General features: G+C 40.0%; 1 protein-coding gene across 4 annotated transcripts in view; it reads left to right on the top strand.

The window, feature by feature from the left end:
* Window positions 1-8,350: 8,350 nt before the first annotated feature.
* dysf (dysferlin, limb girdle muscular dystrophy 2B (autosomal recessive)) overlaps window positions 8,351-12,705 on the top strand; it is a 120,072-nt gene continuing 115,717 nt past the window's right edge. For all 4 annotated transcript variants that reach the window (XM_041218217.1, XM_041218209.1, XM_041218193.1 and 1 more), the window contains exon 1: window positions 8,351-8,598. In XM_041218217.1, coding sequence (XP_041074151.1) covers window positions 8,511-8,598 — 88 coding nt within the window. In that variant the 5' untranslated portion in view covers window positions 8,351-8,510. The remainder of the gene's footprint in view (window positions 8,599-12,705) is intronic.

The following is a 12,705-nucleotide window of genomic DNA, read 5'->3' as shown; positions in this document are numbered from 1 at the left end:
CTAGACCTGCATAAGCAGTGCCCAGATACACGACCCCCCAACACACTGGCATGACAGTAGACCTCACACACTTAGTGGACCATGATGATGGATGTCTCTTGTGTTATACACAGAGAGTTGTGTGTTGTTCTTAAGTGAGGTGGCTGTCTGTGGTTGCTTGTGTTGCATTGCCCCTTTCACTGCTTGTAATGGGGTGGGAAGGAAGACAGAGTTAGGGTTAAAAACACCTAACATCGTATTTCCCTACTTTGTCGTTTTAATATCAATCCCAACTGATGCATTAACAAAGTTTTTTGCAAATATTTTCATCCTTTTTGAGAATATATTGTATTGTCTCAATATTGAACTGCCCTGATATCAACTCGTACTGCGTTTTATATTTGTTCTTATTAGGACTGGTCATTGTATTTTGTATCTTGCTATTAACTGTACTGCAATTCTTGTATTTTTTGTATACAACTGTAAGTCACCCTGGGTAAGGGCGTCTGCTAAGAAATAAATACTACTACTAATATTATATTATATTATAGCAGAGCACATAAAGTAAAACTGGTTATATTTGTAAACTTGATTAAACACGTCACAGGTGTATATATTGTAGCGCTACGGCGTTCATTTGCAAGACAATGTGGGAATGAACCTGATTATGGACTAAGGGAAGAGATGGAAGTGCTCTGTAATTGTAAATAATGTATTTTTGTAAACCGTTATTCCTGTTCAGTTGTTAGTGCTCTCTGTGTGTGTTGGTGCTCGTGTGATTGAGAGCTGAGGCTACTTGTGTGTGAGTGCGTCACTGAGCAGGTCTGACACGACCAGTCAGAGATAGGGAGTGTTGGACCAGTGAGTCAGGAACAGGGAGGGACCCTGGAGTGTGCGAGGTGGCGGGAGAGTTCAAAAAAAGAAGATCAAATTAATAATTGTTAATCACACAAGGGGGTGTCTGCAGTCGATACTCATGCAAACACTTGTTTATGCTTTTGTGATGTTGTGTTCCGTCTGCAGACTCGCGGCTCACGAAACGTACAGCTGAAGATCGTTAGCCCATGTGGCGTCGACTGGATTAAAATAAGGTAAACAATATATTAATTTGTAAACCTACCGCACGCACATATTTACCCCCAGGCTGTAACAGATCGGCATAGTTAGTACAAATGTATTTTATATATATATATATATATATATATATTATATATATATATATATATATATATATATATATATATATATATATATATATATATATATATATATAAAGCGTTTTTATTTTTGTTAAAAATTCAAGCCTCTGATCTTTGGCGCATTAAGCAAACGTGCAAACTTCTACTCGGTGGTTCCCAGCCTTTTCTCTGCTGCGGCACACTTTGATATTATGTTTTTTTGTTTTGTTTGTTTTTTTGAGACACACCATCCTATTTTCTCCAACTGAACTCGCTCTCTAATAAAAAACCCCTATGTTTAAACCTCATAAAAACAATTCAAGTCGCCCTCAAAATAGTTTCTTATCAGTTTAAGCCGTTTACAGTGAAAGCCGTTTAATGCCACAGGCTACCTAGATACCTATGCAATACAATTTTCAAATTTTATCCCGCATGTAAGATTTTAAATATTTTGAAATCCAATGGTGCAAAGTCCAGATTTTGAATTATAAATTGCAGATATCAAAAAAGCAAATTATGTAGGTCTTGCATTTCACAGTGTAAAAGTTGGTCTCATTGAACAAAATAAGTTACCATTGTGGTCCAGTGGTTAAAGTCTTGGGCTTCTAACCAGAAGGTCACTGGGTCAAATCCAACCTCTGTCAGTGATTGACTTACTGTGTGATCCTGAGTAGGTCTTTTAACCTCCTTGTGCTCCATCCTGCTCATGAGATGTTAAATCAGTGTCCTAGTGTAAGTGACTCTGCATATAATGCATAGTTCACAGCCTACCTCTGTACAGCGCTTTGTGATGGTGGTCCACTATGAAAGACTCTATATAACTTTGATATAATGTTTCAACTATTTGTTCTTAAGTAAGTACAAAATAAGTGAATATAAAAACTGTGCTAAAGTTCAGTATTCATAAAAAAGTTAGAACTGGTGAAAAAAGTAAGATTAATGATGAGGATTACCATTTGTGAAACCTGGACATAAGGCCTGTGAGTGAGCAGAATTGCTTGATCTGGGGTGGAACTGAAGATAAGGCAATTCTTATGTCCTGACCAATTATGTACTCTCCCTGCTGCTGTTCTTTACATATATAAATCTTAGTACAACACAGTTTTGTGTGTGTGTGTTTTTTTTTTTTTTTTGGGGTTAGCGTTAGCGTTGTTTTCCTTCACAGGAAAATGGGCGACCAGACAAAACATAATATGGGTTGACCAGTTTAGTTATTTGCTGGAAATAGAAATAAGATACAGTACTTTTTTGGTACCTTTTAAACAGCCACTTTTTATGACATTTGACATTTGAACAGGTTTTAATATATTTTTAATCATTTTTTAATAAAGTTTGTTAACTGAATACAGCTTGTTTACTTATCAGTAACTTAATTTCGCAGCACACTTGAGCATCCCTGGCACACTGGTTGGGAACCTCTGCTCTATATTACAGGCTCCAGCTTCATCCCCACTCCTTATTGTTAGCCAAGGATCCAGCGGTGGTTAATGTTTTTTTTTTTTTTTTTTTTTGGGAGGCTGAGGCTGAGATATCAGCAATTCAAATTTAAAGGAAGTACCTCACACTTCTGCCCGGGAAGTGATGTCTGTCTCGGGCAAACCTCTCCTGAGGACTCGTCGGTGGCTGTCCACATTCTTTTTTCGCCAGAGTACATCCCTTTTTTGCTAGAACAAAAGAACCTCATGAAAGAACACCCCCCTCATGACAAAATAAATGAAATTCTAAATTCTTGGGGTTTAACATTAAACTGCCTGCTTAACCCTAATTATAATGGTGCTACCGCTCCACCATATTATACACACACACACACACACACACACGAACAGGTGAGTAATAAAAATTAACACAAAATAAAATAATCTTAATGTTTTTTTTCTCATTATGGCATCTTGCCAGTCAGAATGACTCTTGAGGGGCAGTAGATGTGATATTTCAACAGATGGACATCCTTGTGCAGCATACACCCACCCACCCACTAGTGATTGGTCTTCTGCATCAAAAAAGGCACTTCACACTATGCTTATCATACCAAAATAACGGCAGAATACATTTGGCTAGTGGGCCAAATAAACTGGTCTGGTGGGCTGGACTCAACCCATGTTCTGCCTTTCCCATCCCTGATTTTGTTCCTAAGCTCTGACACCTACTGTACTTTTTGTGTTATTAATGATATCAAAGTGTGAAATCATAAGAACTTCCATACAGTTTGACTGACTTTTTAAAAATACAAAAACATGACTGCATGACATTGGTCATATAAATGTTTCCATGCACACCAAGCTTCCCACATGAATCTACTTTGGCAGGTTGTACTGGACTATTTCTTTTTTTTTTTTTTTAAACAACCACTCTACCCTTGCTCTAGTTTATAGTTAATTCTAGTGGTTTGACTATATATGAAACACACCAAATGCTCAGCTATAGCACAAATCAGTTTGGGGTGGGGTTGAAGCTGGGGTCAGTAAATTGGTTTGCATGCATTATTACTGCAACCCGCTGTGGATTTTGCTGATAAACAATTCACCATTGTGAATATACTGTAGGCTATTATTTGGCTGTTTTCTGTTTGTAATTTGTTGTGTTGCAGATAGATCTTCTTTTACTAACCCGTCTGCTATAAAACCAGACAAGCGCCTATGAGACCTATCTGCTCACGATACGCTGCTGTGTAATTAAACCGAGGCTGCTTACAAATGTGTTGCTGCTAATGCGTTTATGGTGGAGGCTATGTGGTCTAATAAGTTGTAGCTTTAGCATACTGTTGCAAGCTATGATTCGAATGAGCAAGCTCCCGTTTCTACTGATCATCTCTTCCAGAGGAGTGATGGGCACTGAGTTGGCAGATTACTTCATGTCCAAAACTGCGCGCATCAATGTGTCTGAGTGCCTCCTGCTTCCCTGCAGGAATTGGAAATGGCTGAGGATCGGTTCTGTATCCCTCCAGAGCAGTTCACTTCACGGGCGGTGACGTGATGTCCTGCTTGCTAATAGTGGCTGTACACTGCATTGACAGTGCTATGGCAGGTGTTTGCACTTCTGTTTTCCACCCTCTAAGTAAATAAATGACAGGAAATTGCTAAAGATTTCAACATATCCAATGTGGCATGCCCTGGACTCGCAAAAGGTCGTACAATTGCATTCCTTTGACTGTAATAGCTGGATTGCAAAACCAGCAGTTTAATTTATTATCAATAATGAAGTGACTTTGAGACAGAGTCTCTGTGCCGTGGTAGAAGTATTCTATAGTCTGTATTCTGTACCTTGTTTACAGTGAGGTCCTGCTTTTCTGTGCAACAGTTTTCAGAATATAACATGCATCCTGCGGATAACACGAATGAATGAGCAGCTTTGGCTTATGTTCCTTGTACAATATGCAACTCCTGTTATACATTATTAAACCCTTAGAAACTTGTGTAAGATTCGATTTAAGGTCAATCTTGGCTTGTTCCTGCCCTCAGTACACAGCACAAGACTGAAGTCCTCCACATCTGCACAGTTATCAGCCACATGACAGTCTTGCTTGCAGGGTTGAGATTGTATGTACACTCCATTCATTGATTGGTTCTTAATTCAAGTTACAAATGATATCATTTTAAATTAACCAATATTGTTGTTTTTTTTTTCTTTTATTGATTTGAAATGTCATCTACAGCAGCTAGTCAAGACCAGCATTCTAGATGATGAAACTTGGGATCTGTGCAGCATCATACACATCAGTCTGTTGTTCCTGCATTGCTTTGAAGAATGAGGATTTGCAAAATTGTGCAATTTCAATATGGTTCTGTGAAACTGAAAAGCTTTCCCGCAATCACTGTCTATAGGCATACAATCCCCAGTCTCCAGGAAAAGGCTGTGCCATTACTGCAGTTACTGTGGCCTTGGTTTTGCATTTATGTCCGTCTGAGAAAGCAAGAGTCTGGTAGGTTCACACTAGTTTCCATTCTAGATCCCAATAGTTCTTATTCTTGAATGCAGTCACACAGCTATTGCTGTTGCATATACTGCAATTGCTTTATCCAGAAGGATAACATCTGCTAGATTGAGGGTGACTGAAATGCTTTTCTAAGGCAAGCTCAGGGTGACATAACTGAGCTCTGTGCTTTGATACCTGTGTGGATCTGTGTGCTAGTTCCTGCAACATTTATCTTGTGACTTCCTGACGATGTCCTTCCCCAGCAGGTGAAGGCTGTTATCATAACAGAAACAGTGTGCTTCCAGTACTGGACTGACATACACTGAGTGTACAAAACATTAAGAACACCTTCCTAATATTGAGTTGCACCCCCTTTTGCCCTCAGAACAGCCTGAATTTGTCGAGGCATGGACTCTACAAGATGTTGAAAGCGTTCCACAGGGACGCTGGCCCATGTTGACTCCAGTGCTTCCCACAGTTGTGTCAAGTTGGCAGGTAGTGGATCTCTACTCCGAATAGCTCGATCCATCTCATCCCACAGATGCTCAATTGGATTGAGATCTGGTGACTGGGCAGGCACCTGCAGTAAGCTGAATTCACTGTGATGTTCGTGGAACATTTCCTGGACAATCCTAGCCTTGTGGCATGGGGCATTATCCTGCTGAAAAAATCTGTTAGCAGATGGATACATGAAGGGATGCACATGATTGGCAATGATGTTCAGATATCCTGTGGCATTCAAACGTTGCTCCACTTTTATCAAGGGGCCCAAAGTGTGCCATGAAAACACACCCCACACCATCACACCACCACCACCAGCCTACATTGTTGACACGCGGCATGATGGATGCATGTACTCATGTGGTTTTCTCCATACCCTAGTCCTCCCATCAGCGTGAAACGGCAGGAACTGGGATTCATCAGACCAGGCAATGTTTTTCCAATCCTCCAGTGTTTTCGTTCCTTAGCCAACTGCAACCGCAGTTTCTTGTGTTTTGCTGAAAGAAGTGGAACTCTGTTAGGTCGTCGGCTGCCATACCCTATTCGTGACAAGGTATGATGAGTTGGGCATTCTTTTATGGGTCTTTCGGCATCAATGTTGTACTGGACTCTCAGATGACTAACTGTAGCCCATCTGTTGCTCTGCACAATTCGTGTCAGCCTCCTTTGGCCTCTTGCATCAATGAGCCGTTTTTGACCACTGGCCTGCCGTTGGCTGGATGTCCTGGGTGGTGGAACATCCTTGATACACACTGGAAACTGTTGAGCATGAAAAACCCAGTAGCGTTGCAGTTCTTGACACACTCAAACCGGTGCACCTGGCACCTACTACCATACCCTGTTCAAAGGCACTTAAATCTTTTGTCTTGCACACTTACTCTCTGAATGGCACACATACACAATCCATGTCTCAATTGTGTCAAGGCTTAAAAATCCTTCTTTAACCTGTCTCTCCTTCATCTACACTGATTGAAGTGGATTTAACAGATTACATCAATAAGGAATCGTAGCTTTCACCTGGATTCACCATGTCCGTCTATTTCATGGAAAGAGCAGGTGTTTCTAATACTTTGTACACTCAGTGTATTTTTAGACTTTTGTACTTCCCACAGGCAGTCAAACAGAGCAAGAAATCAAAGTGCTTTGTAGGTCCATATAGAGGAGGAAAAAGCTCGGCTGTTTTATGGGATTGTATTTAATCGGCACTTGTTTTTTGGGAAGTGTATAGGATGGTACATGGTACATTGAGATTGGGAAAGGAAAAAGGTTGGAGGTCGGGTGTAACATAAAATGGAAAATACAATAGAACAGTAGTACTGAAGTAGCAAGCACTGTGCCACTGTATTTGATACTGTTCCCATTAGTATTAATATTAGTTTCAGGGATTATGATACTCAGTGGGATAATTGTCAATCTAATCTTTGTCACCGAGGCAGAGATAGCCAAGCTAAGGAAAGTCACAGCAAATAAAACAGGTGTCACTCATACCTGACACTGTTCTAATGTTGACTTGACATCTCAATCACGTTATGTCATCAGCTCAGCTGGTCAGAAACGACTCAAACTAAAAGTGGTGAAATATGTTTTATAATTGACAGGTTCCATTGGAGAACCCCAGTCAAATACCTGATCTAAGAGTTATTTCTAACAGTATTTTGTTAGAAAAAATAAGTGATAAAAAGGAGAAAGCTTACAGTACTGTACAGTACAGTATAATACCACCAACACCAAGTATTTGGGGGCTAAGCATGTTGAAAGCGATTCACTCACAGGCCTTGCACAACAAACCGTGTGCTGGAAATACACTCGCAACATCATTAGCCACCGAATACAGACTGAGTAGTGAGAGGGGGATCAAGATCAGTGTGAATCCCACGCCACTCCAGATCAGTGTGAATCCCAGATTACTCCAGATCAGTGTGAATCCCAGATTACTCCAGATCAGTGTGAATCCCAGATTACTCCAGATCAGTGTGAATCCCAGACCACTCCAGATCAGTGTGAATCCCAGATTACTCCAGATCAGTGTGAATCCCAGATTACTCCAGATCAGTGTGAATCCCAGACCACTCCAGATCAATGTGAATCCCAGACATGACATCATCAGAACTCATTTGTCTGTGGTTTGGTAATCCCCAACTAGGGGACTTTCTTTGCTTCATCTGTGTACTTATTTACACTGCGAGTGGTGAGGCTATAGCATAGGTTACCCAGCAATGTTAATTCTGAATCATTGGGATCCTTTAAGATCCAAATTAACAGAGCTTCGAGATCAATCAGTTACTAGTTTGTTCTTTTGTTTTTACACTTTTAGTGTCATTGTATACTGTTTTATTTGTATTTAAATGTGTATAAGTGAGCCTAGCATCCAAACAAACATGCAATCCCAAGAAAGTAATCATCCTGTTTTGAACATATTTGAATCACATTCAATTTTAGCATCAAAACTGAGAAATTGACTATTGTACACAGAGGAGGGGCAAGTTTATTTATGAGTCAACTGCAGATAATTAAAAATCATCATGTAGTCTTGTTGAGCACATTTAGAGCATAGAAAGGCTTTCTGAATGGATTGGACACTGATTCAAAACGTTCATGTGGGCTCAAATAGTTGCTGTGTGTGGGTTGCTGCATTAGCTTCATGTCATAAGTGACAATGCAAGCTGTATGAATGCTCTATGCAGATAATGCAGCACTGTGCCTTTAAGAAATGAGCCAGCAGATTTGTGATTGAAAGGGCTGTGTGTCTGGATTTCACATGAGTCAGTGCTGCATAGCACAGAGGCAGGGGATACAGCAGAGAGAGAGAGAGAGAGAGAGAGAGAGAGAGGTCAGGACAGCAGTGCAGCTCTTCAGCAAGAGCAGTGGGATAAAATAAAACTGACTAAAGCCCCTGATTTTCAACCCGGCGGATTCAGGAGCTGCCATCACCCGGCCCCATGCTCCGAGTGTTTATTCTCAGTGCTGGGAATGTCCAGACACTCGACACAGACATCAGCGATGCCTACTGTAGCGTCTCCTTCCAAGGTAAGGCTGTGATGAGACAGACGGTTCTGACAGGTGGGCAGTGAGCGTCAATCTGAAGAGAGCCTCGTTCTCTCTGCTGCAGGACAGACAGCTGCAGTTATTAATGGAAAGGCAGTGCCAGCCACACTTCTGATGAAGTTTCCCATTGCTGCTTTAGTGTACATGTTTATCTGTAGATTTGCAAGTTAGGGGTATTGTTTTGTTATGTTTATTTTATTGGTTGCAGTGGTAGATATGACCTGACCCCAAGGGTGCTTTATAATGTAAAACTAGAACTAAAACTACAAAGGCACTAGCTGAAACATTTGTCTGTCTGGCTTAGTTTTTTACAGTTATGTGTGCTTTACATTGTAATTACAATAACTTGGACCTGTAGCTCCTCTAGAAAATGAAAGACGCTATATAAATTGTAAACAGGGTGTGGTGTTGTTATTGAGACTGATATTGATTTATCACCCATGTGATGTACTGTATAAAGCATATAGATCATTGTAACCATAGCATGTTTGTGGGAAGATGTGTAGCTCATTAAATACACAAAGTATAACTTATTTTCTATAAATACACTTTCTCTTTTGCTTATTCTGTAATGCGTGTATCACGGACAGGTGCTGAACAGGCATATTACTTAGGTGGGAGTAGACTTAATTGGTCTTTTTAGTAAGTGCGTCATCCAGCAGATCTTCACTGCAGTGTAGGACATGTTGTTGACAGATGAGTTGCTCAGGCAGTAGCTGGCAATTTATTTATGAATTGCAAAGTGCTGTGCAGACCATGTTGGGTTTTGCAGCACTGGAGTGAATGTTTTGGACCCAGACAAAGCTTGTGATCATTCCCTGTCATGGCTGAAATAAAAAAAATAAGAACCATCAGTAACATGGAAAAGATGATCACTGTGAACTATATTAGCTGGTGCACATGGAATCATGTACAGTGCCATGAGAAAGTATTTTCCCCCGGTCTGATTTTCTGCATTTTTGCATATTTTTGACACTGAATGTTATCAGATCTTCAACCAAAATCTAACAGTAGATAAAAGGGACCCTGAGTGAACAAAGAACACAATTTTTTGATACGTATTTCATTTATTTATTAAAGAATGTTATGCAACACCCAATGCCCCATGTGAAAAAGTAATCGCCCCCTTAGACTCAATAACTGGTTACGCCACCTTTAGCAGCAATAACTGCAACCAAATGCTTTCTGTAGTTATTGATCAGTCTCTCACAGCACCGTGGAGGAATTTTGGTCCACTCCTTCATGCAGAACTGCTTCAACTCAGTGCCATTTGTGGGTTTTCGAGCATAAACTGCTCGTTTCAGGTCCTGCCACAACATCTCAGTGGGGTTTAGGTCTGGACTTTGACTAGGCAATTCCAAAACCTTCAATTTCTTGTTCTTCAACCGTTCTGATGTAGACTTGCTTGTGTGCTTCAGATCATTGTCTTGCTGCATGACCCAGCTGCGCTTCAGCTCACAGACGGGTGGCCTGACATTCTCCTGTAGAATTCTCTGAAACGGCAGAATTCATGGTTCACACCTGAAGATTGCATGTTTGATTACCCTGCACACCAAACAAATGAAAGAAGCACCAAACTTTGGTGTCATTTTTTTCTCTCAGACTCCCTCTATATACTACTACAACCCACAAAAATATCTGACCAAATTCAATATGAAAAATGTGCAAAAATGCAGAAAATCAAAAAGGGGGCAAATACTTTTTTACAGCACTGTAAGTTTGACTTGCAGACCCAAGGACATCTGTCTTTATATGCCCCCATATTCTTATACTCAATCATCTGTTCTAGTCAATGTCTTTTTTAAGTTTAATCATATTTGGATAAGTGGTTCTCTACACATATTTGTGAATATATGTGAGTTACAGATCTACACATACTCCAAATTATGATAGACTCAATAACGTGCTAAAGTAATTTGACAAGGGGTTCTCCTAGATAAATGAGGAAATGTCAGCGACAGCCAGCCTCCGACACTTCCTGATTATGGTAAGTTTTCTTTGTTTAGGGCATTACAACGTAGGTCTTTCTTTACATCTACTCCTCCAAGAGTGTTAGTGTTAGATGTGCTGCTCCAGTTAGATCCATATTTCAGTTTGTACCTCCATGTACAAATCCTGCAATTGCACCGTTTTTTTCTAGAATAGTGGAAACTGATATTGAGCAGTTGAATAAATGTAATTTTTTCTCAATCTTACTACAGATTAAACTCTTGCTTTAAATTAATTGGTACTTGATTCAAGTATTGTTATCAAACCAGCAGATAAAGGAGGAGCTGTTGTTGTACAAAACACTGAGGATTATAGAAGAAAGATTGAGACAGTTGGTTAACGTTACATTTTATAAAATTCTGCCAGGTGATCCTATTTTAGATTACCAAAAAGATCATCCGGAAGAGAGCACTTCTATTCTACAGGATCTTGACTCTGCAGTGACTTTTAAATGCAGATCCTACCATCAAGTGAGAGCTACCCAGTGCTACCCCCTCACTACACTATATTCAAGTAGTGAGTGTCCTATTAAACGTGACGGATGAAAGGAAATGCAACACCATCAATTACTTCCCTAATGAGTAACCCCTTCGCTGGATTACCAGCCGAAAATACAATCATTTGCCACTGAGCCTTTTGACTGCCATGCTAACAGAACATTTGTGTTCCTGCTGTGCCACAAAATAAATAAATAAATAAAAATAAAAACAAGACAAGGGAATGGGAATCTTTAAGAGTGTTGTCAGTTTAAGAAACAGAGCTGTCCAATCGTGATTAAGCCCTTGGTGTTTTTGTATTTTTTAACCTGCCTCCATTAAACCTGGTTGGCTACAACATCTCAAGAGATTTCAGCTTTCCAACGAGATCCAAACAGAGCCCCACATAGCCAGAGACCACACATTTTATGTATGTTGCAAACCTTGATGTTGAACAATAAAGACGATCATTTTTTGGTAAATTCTATTTGTAAGGATAAAAAAAGGGTAGAAAAATAAATCATAATGGGGTTTGAGCTGTGTGTGTCCTAGTCTACAGCTGTATGAGCCAGCCCCTTCCCAGACTCCCATTAAACAGTGTAATATGATCCCTGCACAGTTTTTTTATACACCCTAGAGGGAGGATAGACCTCTTCCACAGAACAGCGAGCTCCCCTGCCAGACTCCTGCACTTACATCAGATTGCAGCGAGGTGCCTCACACTCAGCACAAAAGGAATAAGAAGGCGTATCTATCTAAGCCAGCCAGAGCAATTTACAGTCAACTACTTGAATCTGGATTCTGTCGTGGCCCATAGAGCAAGTGCAACTTAATAATGAGTCAATTTCCCAATGTCATGTTGAGGTAATAGGTAGAGGCAGTTAATGTTATTTCCAAAACAGCATTTGCATGTAAATCGGCTTTTGGATACATTACCGTTGAGAATAAAAATAATAAATAAAATAAAAATAAATAAAAAATAAGCACTACTGAATCTCTACTTCAATACTACCTCTAAATTCAATGTACAGCAAAGAGGACAAATGAGAAAGACTTCATCCAGTTGAAGCATTTGTCACTGAATCTGTTTTGTATTGCTAAATTTCAGTAAGTTGTCCTTTCTCTTTCACTGACTTCCATGGGTTGATAAAGCAAAGAGCTAGTTCCTGTTTCAGCATTCACACAGCCTATCACATCGGTGTGCAGCAAAGCTGTTACACTTGCACTTTCTAGGTCATTTCATGTCAGCAGTGTCCTGGCCCAGTGAGCTGCGAGTGGACAACTGCAGGGCTGGCCTTCGTCCTCTAGAGGCCAGTAGCTCACTGACATCCACTCTCGAGTTCATGGATGTAAAAGAGGAAGCTAGCTTGGTTGTGGGATCGGAGGATGCCCACTGAACCTTTGTATCTCCTGAGCTGTGTAGGAAATTGCTGCTGTGAGGAAAAACAAAAGAATTGGACATTCCAAATTGGGGAGAAAATCAGGGGTAAAATAATTTGGCACACACACATATATATATATATACAAAAAAGTATTGATTTTGGCAATACCATTTTATTGTAGCATCTGTCTTAAACTGTTATAAAAATAAATGAATAAATGAACAAATAAATAATCCACTATA

Source organism: Polyodon spathula, chromosome 2, assembly GCF_017654505.1.
Source record: "Polyodon spathula isolate WHYD16114869_AA chromosome 2, ASM1765450v1, whole genome shotgun sequence".
NCBI classification, from domain to species: Eukaryota; Metazoa; Chordata; class Actinopteri; order Acipenseriformes; family Polyodontidae; genus Polyodon; species Polyodon spathula.
This window is presented reverse-complemented; position numbering and strand designations above follow the sequence as displayed.